The sequence below is a fragment of the Sminthopsis crassicaudata genome, chromosome 3, assembly GCF_048593235.1.
Source record: "Sminthopsis crassicaudata isolate SCR6 chromosome 3, ASM4859323v1, whole genome shotgun sequence".
Taxonomy (NCBI): domain Eukaryota; kingdom Metazoa; phylum Chordata; class Mammalia; order Dasyuromorphia; family Dasyuridae; genus Sminthopsis; species Sminthopsis crassicaudata.
Window position 1 is genome coordinate 344665277 of NC_133619.1, and position 26041 is coordinate 344691317.

General features: G+C 32.3%; 1 protein-coding gene across 10 annotated transcripts in view; it reads right to left on the reverse strand.

Annotated features, from left to right (window-relative positions):
- The window catches only part of CEP70 (centrosomal protein 70), a 31215-nt gene that overhangs the window by 4409 nt on the left and 765 nt on the right, over positions 1 to 26041 (reverse strand). For 2 of the 10 annotated variants that reach the window (XM_074301641.1, XM_074301637.1), the window contains exons 2-13: positions 23985 to 24090; positions 22714 to 22824; positions 18042 to 18141; positions 17665 to 17788; positions 17145 to 17325; positions 14418 to 14587; positions 12329 to 12388; positions 8272 to 8362; positions 8097 to 8185; positions 7463 to 7537; positions 5371 to 5482; positions 2070 to 2240 (exon numbers count right to left, since the gene is read on the reverse strand). In XM_074301641.1, coding sequence (XP_074157742.1) covers positions 2070 to 2240; positions 5371 to 5482; positions 7463 to 7537; positions 8097 to 8185; positions 8272 to 8362; positions 12329 to 12388; positions 14418 to 14587; positions 17145 to 17325; positions 17665 to 17788; positions 18042 to 18141; positions 22714 to 22824; positions 23985 to 24038 — 1338 coding nt within the window. In that variant the 5' untranslated portion in view covers positions 24039 to 24090. Of the gene's footprint in view, positions 1 to 2069; positions 2241 to 5370; positions 5483 to 7462; positions 7538 to 8096; positions 8186 to 8271; positions 8363 to 12328; positions 12389 to 14417; positions 14588 to 17144; positions 17326 to 17664; positions 17789 to 18041; positions 18142 to 22713; positions 22826 to 23984; positions 24091 to 26041 lie in introns of those variants that run through there. The other 8 variants (XM_074301640.1, XM_074301638.1, XM_074301639.1 and 5 more) reach the window with 8 other exon arrangements.

The following is a 26041-nucleotide window of genomic DNA, read 5'->3' on the forward strand; positions in this document are numbered from 1 at the left end:
TATCTGTTTGAAAAATGATTAGTATGCTTCTAAAAACTTAATCCTAGATAATTAACAAGCCAAATTTCCACATGAACATACTGTATTTTGATTACAGACTATATTAAAAAAAAAAAAAAAGAATGACAGTAGGGCTTTCAGAAACTCCAAATCACTCAGGGATTAATGTTAATAAAAAAAAAAAAAATTTAATAAATGGTTTCCCACTTTTACTAAAATAATACTCTTCAAGCGGCTTGAAGATAACTGCATTCTTGCAGATTATATCTTTGGCCTGTCTTTATCTCTAAAGAACTCAATTATGAACCTAGTAATGAATTCTTTAAGACCAGTTTAACGGAATTTAGAAAAGTTCACCAACTAAAGACTGACCAATGATGATTTAATTTTTTTAATTTAAGATTCATTACTTGGGGCAGCTAGGTGGCACAGTGGATAGAGCACCAGCCCTGAATTCAGGAGGACCCGAGTTCAAATCTGGTCTCAGACACTTAACACTTCCTAGCTGTGTGACCCTGGGCAAGTCACTTAACCCCAGCGGGGGGGGGGGGGGGGGGAGGGGGAAGATTCATTACTTGATCTACTAAGCTATGAGGTGTATTGATCTGCCTTAATGAAGTGTAGCAATATGATATAGATATATATCTATCTATATACATATATAGATAGATATATCCTATAAGTATGTATAAGTACATATATGAAAAAAATCTGGCTTTAAATAATTACAAAATTATAGTTCACTTTCTTTTTTCTTGACATCCTATGGTTTATAAAGTTCAAAAAAACCATCAAATTAATACTCAATAGTTTACAACAGATCTTAGCTTATAAAAGAACTAGTTAACAAGATAATCTATAGTTATTTGAACCTTGAAATACAATCTTCATTTATTGTATCATCAGGCATAAAATTTAGAACTGTAGGACTGGCTAATTACCCAAAATGATTAATAACCTAAAGACATTGTAATGTTATTGATCAATGACCAAATATTTATTAAGCATCTACATACAATGGATACTATGAGTGATGCAAAAAAAAAAAACAGTTGCCACCTTCTCCAATTTTCCTTTACTCTTCCTGAGATCTTCAAGGTAAGACTGGTTGGGCAATAGTTGGGCATAATGTAGGGGAATTCCTAATCAGGTATGATTTAGACTAAATGGTGTCTGTGATTCTGCTCAATTCAAATTCAAATTATTCTACAAACCTCACCTTTCAGAGACTTTATCTCTCTTATCTTCCTCACTTTTTAATAAATAGCTGAAAGATAAGAGATTTAATGACTTGACTAAAATAGCTAGAACAACAGAGCTACTAATATAATGTGGGTTCTCAGAAATTATAATGATGGCAATTCATTCAACAATTATAAATTGTCTCATAATGTACAAAACACTGTACTAGGCAGTAGTAAAAATACTAAGATTAAAAAATACTCTTTCCCTAAAGAACCTTACAATCTATTCTTTCTACTTTATAATACTGAGAGAGAAGAGAGAAGAGAGACTATAGCCAGCAATTTTATCCTTTAAACTTTTTTTTAATTCTTTAAACTTAAAGAATAATCACACATACAACTTTATAGGCATGAAGGGCATATGAATTTCATATGGGAAAATGCATGAGAAATGGTGGGTTTTGATTCGAAGAAAACAAGGTAATTTGGAGAACAGAGAGGAAAATTTCCAAGTGTAATGAATGTCTGGGGCTAAAAGATAAGATATACATGGAAGGCATATATGGAAGACAAAGAAAAGATCTTTGGCTTTTGTATAGAGGGGACAATCCAGGTCCTGAAAGTCTTCAATCTTTGCAGAGTTTCATCAAGCAGCATGGCATGTGTACAGAGTAAACAATAAAGGAGCTAATAAGGCTAGCACTAAGGAAGGCATAGTTAAAAAGAATAGATGGCAGAAATGTTAAAGATAAAAGATTAGGATCTGAGGTTTTCAGCTTTATAAAAAATGCAGCAAAGTAAGTGTTTCTCTTCTTGAAATCTCCTCTCTGTCAAAACTCAGAAGCTCTGATTTTCAAAGATTGAAAAGAACACATGCTTCCTTACCTTTAGAGATCTTAGCTGGTCTCTCCACATTTCTATTGTGGGAGGAAGATGCTCAAATTCACATTCTTGACTTGTAGTTTTATTATAAGTCTGAAAGGATCCCTTGCTCTGTTTGTATATTACTATTGGAGCTCTTGGATTACTTATAATTGAGTCGATACTGGTTAAGACCTTCAAAGTAATAGTAAGAGAAGTCAAGAATAGTAAGAGTGTCAAGGAATTTAGGAAATTTTTATTCATATTATTAAAAATGTAAAAAATTCAGTTACTCAAAGTGTCTTTTTCATAGTTACTATGAAAGTCATAGTTACTAAAAAATATAAAGATATCTTAATAAAATCACCACTTATAAGCCTTTTGTTTTTATTTTCTCAACAATAAGAACAAAAGTGAGAATAATAAGCAAGGATACTCTTCACAGAACCTAAAAGTAAACAGAATTTGAAATTATTTATGATTTGCTATATCATGTTTAAAAAGGTTTTATAAATTTAATAGCACCCAAAGAATACAAAAAAAATGACAAATGATAAAAGATCAAACTCATGACTGTTCACATATAAGTTGTGTTTAGGGTTTTTTTTTGTCATTGTTTGATAGGGTTATAGTCAAAGTTCATGTTCTTACCCTGTTCACCTCATTTTGCATCCTACATTGCAATGAGTAAATGATTAGTTGAAGTGGTCAAGCACTCAATTAGCATAAGAGTAGTACTGGGATTAATATATGAGGCTTCCAACTTTTGAGGCAGCATGTAGTAGTAACTCAGAAGACCAGATTAGAGTCTTGCTGACACATACTTGCTGTATAAGGCAATTCTATAAGACTATAAGTTACAGAGAAGGTGTCAACTTGTATTAGTAGAAGGAATTTCCTTATTTTAGGAATTCCTTTTTGCCAAGTCCACATCCTAACCCTATATAAAATTTCCAAATTATTAAGAATTTTTGTACAGGAGTATTGTATCCCTTTTGTTAATCTGAAATTCTGATTCTATAGTTATTGTTAATCTCATAGTAAAGAAATGTCCTCTTCCAATTTGAATGGCCTATATATATAATCATACATGTATATTATATAGTTATCTCATATTTACACAGAATTATCTACTCAGCCAATATCTTTGTCCTTGACAACACACTGAAATTCCGTAACTATTTTATCGGTTGGTTTGATTTGTAGTTCTTCTAATACTGGGAAAACATGAACTGCTTTTTAACTGATTAGCAATGTATATTCTCATATTCAAAAATCCTTTAAATATTGCTCCTATTCCTTACAGAGTCTGTACATCAGATTGTTTTACTCCAAATATTTTTCCCAATATATTTCTTTGCTTTTTACTTTAAAGTAAATTCTATTTGTAATCCTATAATTTTTTATTCCTATCAAGCATCTATTTCATCTTCAATAATTTCTTTTTTTTTTTCCTTTTTTTTTTTTAGGCTGGGGTTAAGTGACTTGCCCAGGGTCACACAGCTAAGAAGTGTTAAGTGTCTAAGATCAGATTTGAACTCTGGTCCTCCTGAATTCAAGGCTGGTACTCTATCCACTGTGCCACCTAGCTGCCCCTTCAATAACTTCTTTTTGAAAAACATCTTTCTTCACCTCAATTGAAAAGAAATATGCTATTTTCCTTCTGGTTTAAAAAAAAAAGTATATATTTAGATCACTAATTCAAATGAAATCTGTTGTAAATATACAGTATAAGGTTCTGAGTTAAAACTTATTTTTTCCTTCCTTCTACAATACAATTTTCCCTTGTTTTCACAGAATAATGATTCTTTTTCTCAATATTTTTGAGTCTTAGACTAATCAACTTTAATCTGTTAAGTGAGAGGCAAAGTAGTATATTACCAGACAGTTAGCTAACATTTATTAAACAACTACAATATGCCAAGTACTGTGCTTCTAGTTGGGGAACACAAAGACCAAACAAACCCAGTCTTTGTCCTCAAGAAATTCAGTCTCTTAACAGAGACAATATGCAAACAATTACATGCAAATAAGATACATGCAGGATAGAGCAGGTTACGTCTCTGATTAAAGACACTAAAGTGAAGAACAGGAAAGAGGCTTCTTACAGGAAAGAAGAATTTTAGATGAGTCCTGAAGAAAGCCAGAGAAACTAGGAGAATAGAGCTTAGAGAAGATAGCAAGTGAAAACTCTTAAGTTGGATAGTGGATAAAATCCTTGTCTAGAACAAGGACTGTGTTCAAAACTGACTGTCATCCTAAGCAAATCATTTAACCTCTCAGTGCTTCTAAGTATCTCTCTGAGGCTGAAAGTTGCAAGGAGCTGCCAATCTGTATTTGACAAAGGGAATTTACTACCTGATAGTTTATTATACCAATGAAATCATAAGGATGGTCCAGCCTATTAAATACTATTTCTGTGTTCTCTCTTCTTTAATCCAGTACCTATTTTTCTAATTTACAATTGTACAATTCATTTTACAATCTGCATTTCATCCATTTTATTTTTCATGGGTCCTCCTGATATTCTTGGTGGCAGGAATCACATCTATCTGGCAAAACATTTTTATCAAAATGTTCCACTATGAAAGCAGCTCACAATCTCTAACAATCCATCAATCCATATTCATCTTCTTGCATAGCTAAGCATCCAGAGACTCTTGCTTAAAATGAATTAATATAATTTAACAATGGAGTAGATTGCTTAGAAATTGTGGTAAAATCTGTTTGTGACCTATTTTTTATTAACTATGATCCCTACCCTTGTGTTTAAGTATCATCTCTAAAATTATTCCCATATGCTTACTAAAAAGCCAGTTTTATGGTATGGTAGTAAAAATGACTGGCTTTAAATTGTCTATTCTTATTTAATTTGATTTAAAATATTAAGTATCTCTTTGTAAAAGGCAAAATGGCTGTTCAGGGTATAAAGGTATATAAGATACTGTCCAAGTCTCAAAGGAGTTAAAAATCAAATTTTTGTTGTTCAGTCATTTAAGTCATATCCAATTCTTTTTGGCCCTATAATTGACTGTTGATTTTGATTTTTAACTTTTCTGTTGAACTGAATAAGAGAAGATACTAAGGCTAAATAAGATGTGAAAGATAAGCTTTCTTAATTTTGCTACCTAAGATTAAACAATTAAAAGGAAAGGGATAAAGAGGGAAAATTTAGGAGTTCCTATAAAGCAAAAACTGGTGACATCACAGGAAAGGGAAGGAAAAACAGGCACAGGTATTTCACAAGCTCTAAGTCCAGATTGTTAATTATACAATTGTTATTAATTCATTGAAAACCCAAATGAATTTACTCCCTTATTAGTACCTTGAAGTATCTCTGGTCAAGCAGGGCCTGGCGCTGGCTTTCTGTTTTGCTCATCTCAGAAACTCTGTTGTCTAAGCCTTCAGATTTGTCTTCCCCGATGAGTTCCTGTAATCTTTATCATACCACCCCCCCAAAAAAACAAAAAAAAATCAGTATATACAAAACTCTTCTAAAGGACAATTAGCTATAAAATACCAAGGTCTGTAGGAAATAAAATGATAATCAGATTAAATTTGTATTCATTTAGTATGACTTAAAATAAAATTTTGCACCCAAAATATGAATCTCACCACTAGTCATGTCACTTTTAGACTTTTCTTTAAATCAATAGATAAGATGGACAACTTGATTTGGAATCACAGAATCTTAAGTAGATTAAGAACAGGGAAGCTAGGCTGCACAGTAAAAAGAACACCAGCCCTGAAGTCAGGAGGACCCAAGTTCAAATATGACCTCAGATACTTAACACTTCCTGGCTGTGTGACCCTGGGCAAGTCACTTAACCCCAATTGCTTCAGCAAAAAAAAAAAAAAGAAAGAAAGAAAGAAAGAAAAAGAATTAGAAGGACATTTGATAAGTCATCTACTTCAATCTCTTTCATCTAACACAGAAATAACCTCTACTAATCTCCAAAAAATGCTCATTCAACCTCTGCTTAAAAATTAAGTGACATGTCACTCCATTGCCAAATAGCTCTTAAAAGTCATGTTCTTATTTTTATTATTCTGAGCATATTTTTTTCTTCTAAAAAAAATTAAGTTTTATTGATGTCTTTGGTTCTTATATCAGATATTTCCCAATATGCCTCCTCATACATATACACCAAGTGAACCTTCTCTTATAACAAAGACAAACAGAAACATGGGACATTGGAACAATATCTAATGATTTTTTTTTTTTATATTTTGCATCCACTCTAACAGATGGAGGAAGATTTTTTTCCCTCATCTGACTGTTCTTTGGGACCAAGATTGGTCAGTACAATTACTCCACTTTCTTTTTAACATTTTTTCCATTTATATTACTGAAGTATACATTCTCCCGATTTTGCTTACTTGACTCTGTATCTACTCATACAAATCTACTATATTTCTCTGAATTCTTCATATTCATCACTTAGAATACAATAATATTCCTTTTTTTACAAATACTTTTTATTTCTTATTAAAGTTGTTTATTTTCAAAACATATGCATAATTTTCAACATTCACCTTTGTAAAACCTTGTGTTCCATTTTTCCCCCTTCCCTTTCTCCCATCCTTTCCCCTAGACAGCAAGTAATCTACTATGCTAAATATGGAACACAATAATATTCCATCACATTTATAGACCATGATTTGTTCAACCTTTTCAATGTTAGGCACACATTCATTGCCAGTTTTTGACTATTACAAAAAATGCCAAGCAATATTTTTTTAAAATATTTAAAAGACTCAGCATTTCCTTTAATCTCTTAACAATTTTAGCAAGAATAATTAGAAATGTTTCCTAGAGTGGAATTTCTGTTGGGCATTGGAGGAACTATATGCCAGGTAGCACTGGGGATAAAAAGGCAAAAACAAATCCTGACCTCAAGGAGGTCTGGGGAGACAACATGTAAGTAATTTATGTATATACAAAATATATACAGAGTAAAGGGAGGATAATCTCAGAAAGAAAGCACTACTAAGGGTTGGAGGTAATGAAAAAAGTCTTTCTACAGAGAGTGGGATTTAAATAAACTCCTGAAGGAAGCTAGAAAGCTAAGAGGTGGGTGGACATGTTGCAGGAGAATATTCCAGGCATGTGCTACAACCAGAGCAAAGAGACAAAGTTGGGAAACAGAATGTCATATTCAAGCAAACACACTTAAAAAGAGAATATGGGTTTTTTAACAACTATAATTACCATTTCTAATACATTGAATTTAACTAAAATAAATTCTGAGGCCAGTATAACCTCTATTTAATATCATTTGTAACCCATCTACTTATTTCATATCTAACCTGGTATATCTAATAAGAAATTCTGTAGCTGCATTAAATAAATAGATAAGTAATGCTAATAAAGCAAAACTAAAATAACATAATATATTTAAATAAAATATAATTACTTTATATTTTTCCTAAGTGCTTTCTCCAGTTTCTTCACTTGTTGTTTATAAATTCTTAATTCATGTGATGAAGGCCTATTGAAAATAAATTGTTAAATATATTTTATTTTGCTAACTAAGAAAACTTAAAAGATCAAGCCTAATAAAATATTTCCTAAATGCAACAGCTTAGGTATTAATACAAATAATTTATAATAAAAATAAATTTACATTTATTCAAGATAGCATATCATGCTGATGTCCAGAAATGATCCAGAAAAATGAGAAGTCGTACCATGTAAATATTAGTAACATCACAGATGTTGGGAATATATCTCAAATATCTATCCAGTATCCATATTTCATCTCATTCATTTCTCCACACTTCCCACAATCAATCAATATGTAGTTATTAAATGACTATACTATGCCAGATTCTGTGATAAGCCCTAGAGATACAAGTACAAAGGTACACCTAATTCTCTCTTCTCCTTTCTGAATTCTGACTTCTTCAATTTGGATGTCTTTGTCCTTATTTTCCCTTCCTTAAATATGGATTCATTTCCTTGAGATACACCAGCAGGAACTAGGGTTAAGGTGACAGAAGAGGGAACATTTTTAACAGATTCCAAATTTGATCATTTACTTTTCTCACCTGTTTTCTAAATCTTTGCGGAGATTCTGATTTTCACATGAAAGTTTATCATTCTTGGCTTTAATGTCTCTAAGTTGATTCTGGAATGACTATAATACATATCACAGAAACAATAAATCTATAACTTATTATTAACATTTAAAGTAAATTTTCATTAGTCATGGAGTCCCCATACCATGAGAAGTTTTTTATAATGTGGTGTACCATCTGGATCTACAGAGTTTCCTTTTCCTCTTTCTTCAATATCTGTATCTTCTTTATAGTGCCTACAAAACAAAAGATATGCCTCTTCTGAAAATTCTTATGTAGCAAGTTATAATTTAGCTAAAACCAAACCAATTAAATAATAGTTACATATCTTAAATATAAATTAACATTATATTTTCATTAAAAAGTTATTTTCCAGTTGCTCCTCTTTAGGAGTAAATTTGCCTTCCAATGGAGAGTTGGTAGATTGTTATTTCTTTGCATCCTCTTAATTCACTAAGATAGACAGCCAAATTCTTCTCACCAATAGCACCCTCAAAGTAAAGAGCTAAAGCTTGATTCACAATAAAAAATTAACTTAAATATATGATAATGTATTCTCATGTCTCAGGTCTCAAGATCCTTATAGCAATGTATTGTCAATTAAGATACATGTTAAATAGTAATGTAGTAAGACATCAATTTCTTCAAATATATGGCTTCTAAATGTAATCTCCTGTTTAGCTTTGCCAAAATCTTTATAAGTGCTCACAGAACAAGATTTTGATTCTAAGCAGAAGCTATGGCCCTTTACTTCCAATATGATGTTCTTATAATTCAATCTTCCTCTACATTTTGCCTTTTTTCCTCCACGACATAGAAAGCACAGTAGATACAACAATATTAGCACTTCTAACATTATAAGTAGCAATAAATCAGAGAAATTCTGCCTTAACTTCAGCAAAGTTAATTATCCAATTTTTATTTGGTCTATGTCTATGCTATCTCAGGATAAATTTATCCTAAGATAACATATATACTATTTCCATGTTATTTTTTTCAATAAGCTAACCGGTTTCCCTAATTACTATTTCTCCCAAAACCCTACATATTACTATCAGAGAGTTCTGATACTTTAACAGATCCATGATCATCATCAGTGTGAGTGTACCATCCATTGGTGCTGATTACAATACTTCCACACTTTCTGATTCTGTGCAATTTTTGTCTGTATCTTTCTATAAACTTCCTACAGTGAACCATCTAATGTGCCAGAAAACTTCCTCTGGTTAAATCTTTTGTTATTTAATTGTTTCAATCATGTGTGACTCTGTGATTCCATTTGGAGTTTTCTTGGCAAAGATAATGGAGTGGTTTTCCATTTCCTTCTCTTAACTAGTTTTTGCAGATGAGGAAATATTGCCCGGGATCACACAACTAGCAATTATCTGAGGCTGGAGTTAAGCTCAGATCTTCCTGACTGAAAGCCTGACACTCTCCAATGTGTCATCTAAATCTAAGACAACTTCTTTTATACTCACATTTTCTTCATGATGACTCATGATACATCTCATAGACAAGATGTATTTTTATGCCAACTGTGTGTCTTTCTTCTATTACTTTAGGTCAACTGATACCGTGATTCTTCTGGCATTGCGAGATTTCATAATTCATAATTACATGGTATGACTGAGAGAATATTGGTGTTCAAAAGAAAAGCTTCTGCTGGAGATCACATAAAGCACTGTATTTTCCCAACTGCAATCTAGCCCAATTTGCTATTCCTATTCAATTCTCAGTGCAGTTCATTATCTGTCTTTAGTGCCCAACACACACACACACACACACACACACACACACACACACACACACACACACACACCCTCTCTCTCTCTCTCCCTCCCTCCCTCCCTCCCTTCCTCCCCCTCTCTATCTCCCTCCCCCTCCCTCTCTCTCTCTGGGTCTTCCTAAAATTTTTTCTCATATTACTATTCAGTTGTTTTCAGTCATATCAACTCTTCATGATTCTATGGAGTTTCCTGGGCAAAGACACTGGAGTGATTTGCTATTTCCTTTTCCAGATCAATTTACAAATGAAGGAACTGAGGCAATTGGGGGTAAGTGACTGCCCAAAGTCACACAGTTAGTGTCTGAGGCCAGATTTGAACGGAGCAAAGTGAAACTTCCTGACCTAGCTTTGCCCCATGTTACTATACAAGAGTTTCTGGCAATCGAGGCCTTACCCCCAAACTACAATATTTGTCTTATCTCCCAAGTCTTTCCTTTATTCTAGTTTATGTGGTTTATTCCCTGCTTTTTGCTCTTTCATTCCATGCCTTATCCTTTGTGTTTATGGCTATATTGTTCAAAGCCAACCTCTTATAATACATTCCTCTCCAATTCTTTTTCCACACTTCAAGATCCACTTCAAATTCTTATAAAATCTCTGTTGGCAATGAGATGATTCAGGCCAATTCCAATGGACTAGTGATGGAGACAGCCATCTGCACCCAGAGAGAGGACTGTAGGGACTAAATATGAATCACAACATACTATTTTTCACCTTTTTTATTGTTGTTTACCTTTTTTCTCTCTTATTTTTCCCCTTTTTGATCTGATTGTTCTTGTGCAGTATGCTAATTGTGGAAATATGATTAGAAGAATTGCAAATTTAACCTATATTAGATTATTGCCATCTAGGGGAAAGGGAAAATGGGAAGAAGGGAGAAAAATATAAACATAAGGTTCGGCAAGAATAAATATTGAAAACTATCTTTGCATGCAGCTAGATGGCACAGGAGTCCTAGAGTCAGGAGAACCTGAGTTCAAATCTGGTCTCAGACACTTAATATTTACTAGCTGTGTGACACTGGGCAAATCATTTAACCCCAATTGCCTAAACAAAAAAACAAAACTATTTCTATAAGCACTTTGAAAATAAAAAGCTATTATTTTAAAAAAAAAAAAAAAAAAGATTATTCTCAAATCAAAAACAAAACACACAAAAAAATCAAACAATAAAAAAACCAGACCCTCCACCGGCTACTCCAACATATAATAACATTTCCCTCTGAAGTTACTGGCTATGTCATTCAATTAACTACTGTATGATATTTTTTCCACTGTTTTTTTAAATTGTCTTTTAAATCTTGTATTGTTATTGTTTAGTTAAACATTTTTCACAGGTTTCTGTCTTGTTTCCCTAAGTAGATTCTAATTTCCATGAGGATCTTATACTTCTTCATATCCATTGTCATCTTGTACATCACTATATATATATATACTAACTGTTCAATTTGAGATGAAAAATTTAAACCAAAGGCAAATGAAGATATATGCTACAACACGACTTCAGAAGTGACAATTTTTTTGGTTAAACGATATAAGTTATGACTACTATTACAATTTTCCAAGTAGTCAAGTGAAAACTCTGCTACTGGACAGTTCAAACATGTCACAAATTGCAATGCTATTACTGTAATATTTATAAAAAGCAGAAAATTATATGTATGGGTATATAATGCTTATAAAGTACACTGTCTTCACATTACAGATACTTTATAGCCCAGCTTCTTAAACTGTGGTCCAAGACCCCATTTAGGTCACACTAAAAATTTCTCAAGCCAAAAGGGATCGCTAGTGGAAAAAGTTTAAGAAGTCCTGCTTTCTGGTACATTAGCCTTCAAAAGAGACATATCTCCTTATATTATTTTGCCTTAGATATGCTTTAGTTGCTTTAAGTTGGCAAAAACACCTATTCTTTGGGCCCATTCCTTAATCAGAGATAACAATTCTGTTCATATCTGCAATACTGATTTTTCATTTTCACTTTTGAGTTTTATCTTTATATGATACCTGTATCCTTAAGCATTTTGTTAAATACTCAGTTTAGTCCTAAACATTAAGCACTGAATAGATAGGTAGGTAGGTAGGTAGGTAGGTAGGTAGATAGATAGATAGATAGATAGATAGATAGATAGATAGATAGATAGATAGATAGATAGATATACAGATGCAACTATCATTAAGTCCAACAAAAAAGAATATATCATTTTTACTAGATAGGTATTAGCAATACACTAGCAATTTACCATGTAAGCATAACTTAACATTACTGTATGAGGTCACTCTAAGAGTATCTTCAAGAATCTTATTTGTGTCAAATGTTGGTCAATTTCCAAACAAAATTTCCAAAAGACACCATAAACATTTAAGCAACCATTTAATACCTAATCAGTTTTTCTTAAAATTGGATTTAATTCTACCTTAGTTCCTTTTGAATTTTTCTAATTTTGGATTCATAATAATCAATCAGGATAAGCAACCTGGAAAAAATAAAATACAAAGTTTTTCCAAATGCTGTATGATTTTTGGTATATGATTTCAAAATTCAGTAATAATTCTGTTAACAAAACAGCATAATAGGTTGTTCTATTTCATGCATTATTGTCAGAGCAATGTTATTAAATGACAATATGTGGTTTATATATTAAAACCAAGAAAGACTTTTAAAACAACCAGAAGCCCTTTTTAGCTTAGAATCAGTCATGTTAACCTAAATCTTGAAGAAATTATGCCCATCATTTTTAATTTCTTGATTATTAATGTAATTTCTAGTGCCAACTTCTCTACTGTTGAAGACATGAAATAGCATAATACTTCAGATATAGATATTTGCTAAAATAAGTTCAGGAAAGTCATTTGCTTTGTTTTTTCTTTTAAAAAAGGTAAGTCCTTCTCAACTGTTCAAAAAATTTACCAGAGTTTTGTTAGCACAACATTCCCAATAAAGATGTTAAGAGGTTTAGATAAATTGTCAAATAAACTTTCATTTGCCAATTTGTTAAAAATACTTTAACAAACTCATTTTATATTGTTTAAATGGAAATGACTAATCTTTTTAAATGCATTAAGAAAAGATACATTAAGGATACATCAGTGTCCAAAAGTACATAAGGATACATTAAAAAAAGTACACTTCCATAATTCATCAATAAAAAGTAGCCTCATATTTTCTAATCTAGGAATATAAAGTGACTTTAATGGAAAAATCTCACAGAAACTTCAAACCTTGATGACAGAGCTACGGTAGTTATTAATAAGACCATAGATGCTTAACAATTATCCTTATCAATCTTGGTGCCAGAGAAAAAATAATGAAACATCCTTCTTATTGGCATAAACACTGGGAACTATAGGTAAGAAATATGCTTATCTCGGTTTCAGGTTTTTCTTTGTTACAAGGAAGAGTTCAGTGAAATGGGAGTTAGAAAGCAAGATCATGGAGATTGAGTGAGGGAACATTTATTTGTAAATGACTATGATGAAAAATAAAAGGCACTTATAAAACTTATTTGAAATGAAAAAATTAAATTTAGAATTCAAAAAATATATTCTGACCAAATTTACTATATAATATGGAGCTTAATTGTCTCAAAGTATTCTCTTTTATTTTTTATCAAATCTAAACATTTATTTTCATCTAAATTTTGGAAATTATAATGCTTTATATGAGAGATGAGAAACTTCTGATCAAAGCAGAAATTTAATCCTCAATTTCACTTATTACAATTTAAGGTCTACAAAACTGCTGGCTAGATGTCTCACACCAACATAACCAGTAAAGGTCGAGCATTAAAAATTATGTCAGAGAAGAAAAGATTCTTAGAGAAACTTTTTTCCAAATGCAATACAACCCAGAGCAGATTAGGAGAGGGTAGAAGGTTAAGGGCAGAAGGGGAAAGCTGTGACCAGTAAGAATTCACTGCACATCTGGTTACCAGAATGGAGATGTTTGGCCTTCTCCAAGCAGGGAGAGAAGATAGCATCAAAAGAGCAGACCTTAAGAAAGTGGGTAACTGAACAATGAAGAAACGTTGGCCTTTCCCCAGAACTTAGGTACCCTCTCCCTTTCTTGCTCTTGTTATCTTCTCCTTTACTCTTTCAGTGTACCTTTATTTTTACTCATCTTTTTTTCTTTCCTTTAATTTCTTTCTCCCAATATTATTTCATCTTGCTACTACTATTTTTGTTATTTCTTTTGCTGAACAAAAAGTATTTTCTGTTATTACTTTAAAAGAAAGATGAGCTGAATATTTTATATTTAACTCTCTCTTTTAAAAAAAGAGAGTTTTCATTTCAAGTTTCATTTACAAGTAGTTTTGACCGGATTTTTTTTTTCAGCGAGCCATGAAAAAGAAACTTCACTACTGTTCAAAAACCAGGCAAATCAACTTACCTAATAGCTATCTGAAATCAAATTTTAAAAATCAAAATAGACCAAAATTCAAATCAAATGAATTTTTAAAATCATATTAAATGGGAATATTTATTAATTTATCTACAAAACCTTACTGTTTATCCACAACAGTCTGTGTTGCTTGTTTGCAAAGCCGATTAAAAACTCTTTTCTGAGAGGCAACACGAAGTTCCTCCTCTTTTCGTAATTTGTTAATTTCCTTCTGCAAACAAGAAAGAGTTTTTTGTTGCTCCATCCATTTTTGTTCATATTGATGGTACTTTGCCTGTAGAATAAAATAAAACCACCAATTATGGCATGTAGATGACATAGTATTTGCAGACTTATGTTTCCCAACAGATCATTTCCACAATTAATACCCATCTTCTCTGCAAATTCCTGTTGCTAACCTATCACCTCTACTCTTCAGCTGCTTCAGTGCCAAAACCACAATTATACATTCTTGTCAACAATGTTTTGTTTTTTTTTTTTTTGTTTAAAATATAAAATAACAAGAAAACACATGAAATATTTTACTAGAAAGAAGGACCAGGGAAGAGGGGTGGGGAGTAAAGGAAGGATGCTTGGACAGAATTATAAAGAAAGCCAGAAACTGAATTGGCGAAAACTTAAGGAAAAGCTGAAGAAACATGAATTGATCTGAAGTAAGCAGAAAAGGGCTTAATTTCAAAAATGGTTTAAGATGAAAAAGAAATACTGAAAAGAAGCTGAAGAAGAAAAAGACTGAATAAGGGGACTGATAAAACAGGGAAATTAATAAAAATTGGTAAGATAAGAAGAAAATAAGGATAAATTGTCACACTGCTGGGTGCTTCTAAAGAGAATGCAAGATGTTAATAAGAAGAATTGTAATCATCCACAAGAAACTTAAAGGGCAAAGAGTGATATCAATTCCATTACATGTAGACAGAAGGGGAAATTTTATAGTGTCTTGTAATGAGTGTACAATGTCTATATTTCTGACATGGCCAATAAGACAGGGCAGTCACTCTACAATCAAATTAGATTTTTTAAAGACATATAAAAGATGAAAGTAAGGACAGATAATAGATTATAAATATAAACTATGGAATACTACTATAAAAATAATGATAACATCAAGAGTGTTAAAGCTCAGAATGAATTAAAGACAACAAAAAGAATTTTTTAAAAAGCTATAATAGGGAAAAAAGAAATTAACCACTGTGTGGGGTAGAAAGGACAACAATAACTAATCAGAAAGGTTCTGCAGAATTGTTCAGTTCTTCTTTTATTTCTGCGTTGCCAAAGATATCTTTGGACTAGAAAGAAAAGAATAAAATGGCTAATTGGGATAAAAATAATAATAATAATTAAAAAACCACTGGGCAAATCTGTATGAAAAACTCTATAGGACATCAGAACTCTTTTATGAAATGCTAATGAGAGCAATTGTATATTAAGGCAAATAAAATATCCAGCCTTTTCAAAAATGGGATATAATATAACTGACCAAATGAAGCCAACATGAAAAAATAAAATAGGTAAGTCAAAAACAATTACTTCCATTTCATCTCAAAGCCAAAGAAAAACATAGTTAAGTACCTCCCCCTAAAAAAAAAAAAAAAATCCCTTTTTTCATTCAAAAGGTAAGAGCACCAGCCTTTTAACCTACATATGTTTAAAATTTTGTAGTAATGAAAATGACTGAAATTCAATTTTCTATATAGATCAACTTTGTAAATATTAATAGAATTTATTTTTCTAAAAGAAGAAAACCCTAATTTTCCACTGTGAGGGAAGGGAAGAGATCTATCACTATGAGAATTTGTTTTGCATGACTGCATATTATAAATCTTTAGTTTTTTTGTTTGTTTGTTTGTTTGTTTGTTTTTTTAATATTTTTTTCCACTGACAGGGGAGGTAGGAGGGAGAGGGAAAAAATGCTTATTAAGTGGCTATAAAAGTTAGTGTATTATTAACCATGAAGCTCTACTTCCTGTACCAAAACCTTTAACTGTTACAAATTTTAGATTTTTGCCATGGAAAAATCTCTTTAAAAGATGAGTAAGAGAAACAACATAACATAGAAAATAGAAAGCTGGCCCTTGAGCCGGGAAGGTGTGAGACAAAAACTGGCTACCTGACACTGAATCAAGTCTTTTATTAACTTCTCAGTGACCTAAGAATCCCTCCAAAATTTTAAGTTGCAGGGAAGGTGCAAACACTGATCAGTGGAAAGAATATCTTCATCTAGAAGTTGTCTATATTAAAGAAATCATAATACAGTTCCTATAGTAAACACATGTAACCTTTTGTAAAGACTCCTTAAGTCTCCTCCCTACACTATTCCCCTTGAATAATTTTTTTTCAGTCAATATATCAAGAACTTACTAAGCACCTACTCCATGGTAAACAATGGAGATATAAAAACAAAGAGCAAAGTCCTCAAGGAGCTTATACTAACCAAGGATAATATTTCAATAAATATTTGTTGAATTAAATGATATTCACTTTTTTTTATTTTTGTCATGTTAAATACCAAAGTTAATTGGGGACTTTTTACCAGTTGATCTTTTTTAAGAAGCTTACACCCTCTTAATTCTAAACCCATCATTATTGACAATACATAAATTACAACAAAATGTCTAACATTTATAAATCACTTTCTATTTGAAATCTTATGGGGGCAGCTAGGTGGTGCAGTGGATAGAGCACTAGCCCTGAATTCAGGAGGATCCGAGTTCAAATCTGATCTCAGACACTTAACACTTCCTAGCTGTGTGATCCTGGGCAAGTCACTTAACCCCAGCCTCAAAAAAAAAAAAAAAGAAATCTTATGGAAATACATATAGCACTCATACCTGTGTAGCCTTTTGATCTTTTTGAAACTCTTCTACTTGATTCTGTTGCTGGGATACCATGACTACAGATTCTTCTTCAAGTTCAATGATTTTGGATTTCACGCTATCCACAATTTGTTCTAAGTCATTAGCTCGTTTTTCTTCCTGCAAAGTTTGGATTTGTTCTTGCTGCAGTTCATCTCTGATTTAATAAATACACAATTCCTTCTCTTGGTTATAACATCAATCCATGTCAAAGACATAAGGTGAATTTTCTCAATTTTAGATTCAATAGTTTTTCCAAACTTTTAAGTCACTCTTAAACATTTTGCCTGACATCACAAGCTAACAATGGTAGAAAAAGTTTCTTTTAACATGCAAATATTTTAAGCCCATAGAAGAAGCCTGATCTGTCAAAATCATAAAAGATAAAATAAAGTATTTTATTTTTTAAAGTATGCTTATAAAAATATGTATTTAGAGTCATAAAAATTCAGAGCAATTCAAAGTATAACTTCTCCCACTCAAAATAATATCTTACCTAAGCTGTTGATTTGCTTCGATGAGCTGATGGATCATATTCTGATTCCTTGCACTGTCATCCACCAACCTTTTTAAAGTCTGTCTAATCCTCTGTGATGACTGTTTGTCAAAAATGATTAAATCTGGAATCACACAAAATGTAAGGAACTTTAACTTGGAAAAAATAAAATATAGATAGATATGTATAGAATATGAATATTTATAGTGTCATATTTTATATATGATATACACAACACACACACACATTCTGTTTTCACTCTATTATAACATAGTATCGTATTTTATAGTTAATAACATATTTTTACTTAATATATATAATTTGGAAAAGTGACTTTTTTTTAAACTTCAAAAACAAAGAGAGTAAAGTTTGATTACCGCCTGGGTTTTTTTCATGTGTCCTTTTGGCAAAAAACACTGGTTTTAAGCCATTCTTCGTTAATAGTGCATTTATGCTTTCCCATTCTGCTGCTTCTTGCTACACAGAGAAAGAGGAAGAAAATCACTGGCAAATTCTAAAGTAAAATTTACTGTTATTAGACTATAAATATGCTTTCTGTCTTTAGGGTACTGAAATTTTTGCTTTAAATTTTGAAGAGAAAGAATTAATAAGCAAGCTAAACAATTTTTTAAAAAAAGATAAAAACTCAATGTTTCTGTAAAGATTTTTTAAATTCTTTACATTGAATCTAAATTCCAGAATAAATTAATTTTATCTCTAAACAAAAAAATGTCCTAAAAGATCATCTTAATTTTAAGAATAATGTTCAATGTGACAAAAATTACATTGTTTTCTTTACAAGTCAAGCTAAATAACATGGAAACAGCTTTATATATATGTGTGTGTTATGTATACCCACATACATACATATTTTTGTGTGTGTACACATACACATACACACAGACATATATCTTTCAATTCAATAGGCATTCTAGCTATTGGGAAAAAAAACAATACTAACTTATCAGCTAAATTCCCACAGTTAGCATTAAAATGAAGCCTAAAAGCTATGACAACACTTAAAAGCATCATTCTTCTCATCTGTAAGATGAAGAGATGGACTAAGTATGAAGTAGCCTTCAAATTCTAAATTTTATGATTCTATAATGCTATTAGTAGCATTTTGTTATTTCTGTACTCATCATCTCCTTTTCTCTTTATCATTTTTTATGATACTTTTTATGTTTTGTTCTTTTCTATCCTTCTACCTTTTCTTCTTTATTCTGTAGGCCTGAGTGGTAAGCCTAAAAGAAGTATATAACCTTACTGAGATGCTATTTAAATTTAAGGGTTTCTCTTTCTCTCTTGTAATACTTATTTTGGTTGTTCAACAAAAAATGTTAACATAATTCAATTTGATTCCATTCAATAGACGTTTACAAATGTCTACTGAATTTATAAATACCTACTATGAGCTAAGCAATAGGGATATAAAAAGAGGCAAAAGACAAGTCCCTATCCTCAAGGAATTTACAGTCTAATGGGGGAAACAAAATGCAAACAGATATAAAGTAAAGTGTATACAAGATAAGTAGGAAATAATTAAAAGAGGGAAAGAACTAGAATTAAAAGGAATTAGGGAAGTTCCCTATAGAAGGTAGGATTCAGGTTGGAACATAAAGGAAGCCATTATATTTGTATATTTTAAATGAATATGTACCTAGATTGGAGTCTCAACCTCCCAGTGCTAGCCAGAACAAATGGATTTATCACCTGAAGGTGCCTTGTTTCCTACCAGGTTGAGATGAGGCTACAGGATGATGATCCTTGGAAATTTATTGAACCAAATCCCTGGCTGAAAGTGTTCAGGTACAGCCTCCTTGTGTTTAGAGATTGACCACTCATACTAATATCACTCACCAGATAAAGCAATAAAATATGGGTCCCAAGTCTATACAGTATGATTTAACAAATTCAAATTCCCTGTTTCTCTTCAATTACATGGTGCTTCAGAGTCGTAATCTGCTAAGAAAAAATTACCAACCCCTTCTTCCTTTCCCCTAACTTTAATTCTTAAGTTAGTCTTATCCTTCATCGATCCCTTTCCTCCTCTCCACTCTCTTGCAATGTGTATGAATGAATGAATGAAGCATACTACCTACCTTCTGATACAATAGTAATAGACTTAGGGTACAAAATAAGACATTCATTTTTTGACATAGCCAGTGATGGAATTTGTTTTGCAAGACTATGTTTGTTAAATAGGTTTTACTTAGTGGGGAAAAAAAAAGATTTCTATCAATCAAAAAATGAAATTATAGAGGAAAAAATGCTCATTCTTTAAAAAACCCTAACAACCTTACCAACTCTCAAGTTTCTCTTTTTTATCCTTTCTTTCACTACCATAATCTTAGAAAGTCTTCACATTTACTATATCTTCACATTTCTTAGTACTTGTTACTTCTCAATCCTTTACAATATGGCATCTTGACTGCCCTTTTCCCCCCCAATTTTACTAAAGCCATTCTCTAAGCTTACCAAAGATTATCAATTTCTTTTAAATAAATTTATTTTGCTTCTTACACAAGTCACTTCTTACTATGAAGGTATTCTAATATTCTTAGTGCAATTTTAAGCTATGACAAGCTCAAAAGTAAAAGTGCTATATACTTAATACAGAAAAATCATTTGACAGTTTATCTAAATTTCTTTTATACTTATGTAATCTTGTGAATTTTTTAAAATAAACTTTAATGTAATCTTGTGAATTTTTTTAAATAAATTTTAATGTTAATTTAATTTTTTGGATGACATTTTCAATGATGAAATTTTTTCTTATGAGGTCACATCAAAACTGTTGTGTAGGCAACAAAATCATTCTTTGAATAATTTTAATGTTAGTATTTTAAATGTATGCTTTTAGTAACTGAGTAAGCAGCTGATTTGCAAAGTTCAAAAATCAACTACAATGCTATATAGTAAGAGACAGTTGTTACAATATATTCTAATAAGAAACATATCAAATATTCCAATTGATCTTTTATTTATAGCAGCTCTTTTTGAGGTGACAAAGAACTAGAAATGGAGGGGATATCCATTAACTTGGAAAAGAATGAACAAATTATAGCATATGATTGTGACAGAATTCTATTGTGCTGTAAGAAATTAAATGAAGGATGGTTTCAGAAAAAACCCTAGAACATTTATATGGCTGATGCAAAATGAAGTAAACAGAACAAATAGATCCTTGTTTACAATAACAATATTGTAACAATGATCAACTATGAAAAACTTAGCTATTCTGAAGAATACAATTATCAAAGACAACTCCAAAAGACTCATAATGAAAAATGCTATCCACCTCCAAAGAAGTGATGAGTGCTCAAGTGCTAAGTAAAGTATAATTCTCATATTTTCTTGATTTTTCTTACTTTTCTTTTTTACAACAAAAATAATATAGAAATATGTTTCCCATGATTTCACATGCATAATTGATAAACTGCTCCCTCAGTGAGCAGGAAAAAGAAATAGGAAGGAATTTTGGACTCAAAAATTTTAAGTTAAAAATAAACTTTAATTTACATATTTAATAAATTGATATTAAATTCTGATGGACTTTTAAAGTTTATTTTTGTTAAATTGTTGCACTTTGCTTTTGAAGTTATTCAAGTTTTAAACTGCACTAATGCTTTTGGGACATCTTGTGCTCTCTTTCTATTTAACTTTATCTTACTCCTACTGAATCATCTTATACACAACAACAACAAAAACAGTTAAGCAAATCAGCTGACAAAACAATCATATCTAACATTTGTAACATTCCATACCCTAATTCCTCACCTCTCTAACAAGAAGAATTAAGATGATTTCATCATTTGTTCTCCAAAATCAAAAATAATCAATGCAATTAATCTGACTTAATTGCCTTTTAATGTTTTCATTGACATCTCTATAGCTACTGTATGTAATAAAAATCCTTTACAATCTGACTCCAATCACTATTTCCAATTTTATTTAACAATACTACTCCTTTGATGAATTCCATTAGACTTACTAACTGCTCCCTGAATTCAACATTCTACCTCCTGCTTCTTCTGACTTTGCTCTATAACAGTGCACAAATTTTTCCACATTCCAATAAAATGTAAAATTGTGGAGGGCAGGAACTCCATGAATTCCTGGCTTTGCATCCCCAGTCCCTAGTACAATACCTGGCCCATATTAGGCACTTAATAAATGAATAATGATTATGAAGAGTTCAGAGGATTACCTAAGTTATCATTTTTTATAGTACAATAATATTCCAAAACATTCATGTACCACAATTTACTCAGTCATTTCCCAAATGATGGATATACACTTGTTTCTAATTCAATCACAAAAAAAATCCTGCCCAAATAATCTTCCTGAGGCATGATTTTTACCATGTCAGTCTCCTGATTAATAACTTTCATTGACTCCTTACTGCTTCCAGAAGTAATGTCAAATGCCTTAGTCTTTAAGACCGCCCACAATTTGGTTGAGCTTGTTTTTTCAGTCTTACTTTATACTACTATCCTGCACTAAGAGTTAATCACCAAACTTAATATTTCTATTTACTGCACAATTCTTCCATCCCTAGAATTCACTCCTTCTTTCCCATCTCAGAATCCTTGTCTTCCTTCAAGCAGTGCTATCTCCTCTGTGAAGCATTCCCTAATCTCCCCAGTTATGTGTTTCCTCCTTTAAATTAGCTGATATTGCACTTATTTGCTTCAGTGATGTTATATTTACAGAAGAATATAATCTCCTTCAGGGCAAGAACTATTTTTTTTTGTCATTGTATTCCCAAAGGCTAGCAGAGTACTTTGCAAATAGTAAGCATTTGATGAATATTTATAAAATGCTTTACTGAGAACAACAACAACAAAAAAAATTTAAATAGAGTCCATTTAAGGAACCTATATAAAAATAACTTCAAAATGATATAGTCTGGATTTGGGAAGGAAATAAACAATAGAGGAGTATCTTTTACTCATACAACTATAATAAAAAGTCAATACACCCCAAGCCAACTCACAGATGTTTTGAAAGTAAAAAGTTTTATAGTTTCTTAAAATATTTAAATACCTGACTTCTTTTCATAAGTATGTCTAATAATTCAATTGATGTAGGGGATGTCAGTGGAATGACTGACTCTGTGTGATCAGATGAAGTAGGCAAAAAAAAATCTTGATTGACCTGCATAAAAAAATATACACATAAAAGTTTAAAATCAGTTATGTTCTGAAGATCTTATTCTTCCCAAATAAGAGCAGGATATTCTTTCCTGACTCCGTAATGTTCTATTTTTCTAAATTATTCTTTTTACATACTATTGTAATTTTATTCTATAAATTCTGCTTCTAAATTATTCTTTTTACAGGCTATTATAATTTGTTCTACAAATGAAGCAAGTGACTTGACCTATATCTGCTTCTTCATCTATAAAACGAGGATTAATTGTTAACACCTATCTCCTAGTGTGGGTATAAATGAGAGAATTTGTGAAGTGCTTTGCTTAAATAGTGCTACATAAATGTTATTTATTATTTTTAAATAAATCATTATGGAGCAGCTAGGTGGCGCAGTGATTAGAGCACTAGCCCTGAATTCAGGAGGACCCAAGTTCAAATCTGGTCTCAGACACTTAACACTTCCTAGCTGTGTGACCCTGGGCAAGTCACTGAACCCCAGCCTCAGAAAAAAAAAAATAAGTAAATGAACCATTAACCAGAGATAATTCAGAAATATTTTTAATTAAAAAAAAAACAAAAAACAAAAACCAGAATAAAACCAAAAACCCAATTATATTTTATTGCAATATAAATCACAAAATAATTAAAGCATGGCATAACTAGCCTAACACACATTGATAATAGCTTTATAAACTTTAAAAAGAAATATATCCAAAGAATTGGAAAATGAGTAGATGCCCATCAATTGGAGAATGGCTGAACAAGTTGTGGTAGATGAAGATAATGGAATATTATTGTTCTATAAAAAATGATAAATAAGCTGATTTAAAAGGCCTGGAAAGATTTACATGAACTGATGCTGAGCAAAACAGGCAGAACCAGGAACATACTGTATACAATAACAGCAAGAATGTGTGATGATCAACTATGAAATACTTGGTTCTTTTCAGTGATTCAATGATTCAAAGCAATCCCAAACTTTGAACAGAAAATGCCATCTGCATCCAGAAAAAGAACTAAGGAGACTGAATGTAAATCAACATATGCTATGTTTACTTTTTTTTTTTTAATCTTTCCCATGGTATTTCCCTTTGCTTTGATTTTTCTCTCTCAACATGATTCATAAAGCAATGTGTATTAAAAAAAAGAAAGAAAGAAATATACCTGGCCCGAAGTCATTAATAATTTATTAGTATCCTGGTTATCATTTGATGCCATTTTCCATACAGCCAAACACAGCAGAAGCTATCAATGAAGAACTTCAACAGACCTGCATTAAAAAAAAAAAAAAATAGGTTTTTTACATCTGTTGTTCTGATTCATTTGCTCTAGTCATCCAAAACTTATCATTTAGACTTAAATCAGGGGCAGCTAGGTGGCGCAGTGGATAGAGCACCAGCCCTGAATTCAGGAGGACCTGGGTTCAAATCTGGTCTCAGACACTTAACACTTCCTAGCTGTATGACCCTGGGCAAGTCACTTAACCCCAGCCTCAGGGGGGAAAAAAAAAAAAAGACTTAAATCAATGTGATTGTGTGAAGCATAATGTTAAATGCTGGAGAAGATATAAAGCAAACCACTAAAACTCTTGGAATCCTGCTGTGCTACTCCTGGAACAAGGGGAAACCATGTACCAAGAAAGTGAAATAATTACTAGCACATTACCACTCCCTGCCATCTGGCTTTTTGGTCATTTTTCTCCCATCCTTCCTTCTCTGACTTTCCCCCTCTGCCTTTCTGGCACACTTTGCCTCTTCTAATAGATGTTGAATCATTTTATCCATTCTGATATTGATGAGGGTTGGGGTCCCTTTAAGATTCCTTTCTAATTGCCCAACCCATGACCGACCTTGATTCACAAATCCTTGGTCAAAGGCACCCTTTGAATATCCGGCCCTGCCTCAGTATCAGCTCAGCTTCCCCCAGCCCTCACCTGATCTGGGCTAACTGAAAAGCCCGCCAAGAACTTAGGGGTACCGACCATCATCTTTTGGGTATAAAAGAGGTAAACCAGAACGCCCTCATTGCAGGAGCCCTCTCAGCCATGGTATCCTTCCAGCCATGTAGGGGTGCCTGCCTGTCCAGCGGCCAGAGGTGGTCGTGGTGTCTTTCTAACTGAGCTTTACTTCCAAATTCCTACAATAAACCTTTTATTTATCAATCTAGGTTTTCGGGCCTGTAAATTCATTTTACAGGGGACACTGAGCCTCATGGGACTATCTATGCACTCAAGAAATGGGGTTCCCCCCTTTCCTTTCCCTCATTAATGACAGAGAAATATATAATGTTCTGAAATGAAATCCTCTTTCCTACAAGACAAATCATCACAAAACAGGGGGTAAAATCATCTTTACTGGCCTGCCAAAAATAGAAAGGCCATCTCCCCTTCTCAGCTTTTTTCTATAATCATTAATGACTGACCTACTCTTCACAGGAATTTATTTGCATTTTGAGCTACAGTAAAATTCATATATAGTGATATTTCATCAATAAACTTTCTTGCTTCCTCGTCCCCGTTTAAACTTCCGTTTTGGCTGATTGAAGGTTGAAAGCTCTCTCCTCACTTGCACCTCGTGGAATTCTCTTAGAGATCAGCTCAAGTTCTACCTAGCCCCAGTTACTAGCGCATGCCCCAAAATCAACGCCTATTTACTGTACTCCGTCCTATGTATCCCGTGTTTACATATCAGTGACCGTGTTATAACCTGTCACCTGTAAGGTCCGTGGGGGAGGGCCAAGTTATTTTATTGTTTGTATACTCAGCACACAGCACGGTAGTTAGCACGGAAATAATAAATGCTTGTTTATTCTGCCTGAAGGTCCTTTTTCGTGCTTTCGGCTGGTCAGTATTCCCAATGCTATCATATGTGCTTTTATTAACTCCCTCGAATAGTTGTTGCAAAGATCATATGAGATGACATTTATAAAAGTGTTGTAGTTAACTCTGAAGTGCTGAAACAATATTCCAACCTGAATGAGCTATTCCTTATATATTCTAGTCTTGTGAGAAGAATCAGGTTTTCGCCCGGCTTTAAATTTTTAAAAAACCACAAATACGAGGATGAAATTTCACATTTTTGACTAATTCAGCAAAAAAAAAAAAAAGTATTCAACGTCATAACAACAAAAGTTGTCTACTAAAGTCATACTCTAGGTCAGGGGTTCTCAAACTACGGCCCGCGGGCCGCAGAGGGCGTTTATGCCGCCCGCCGGGTTAAAGC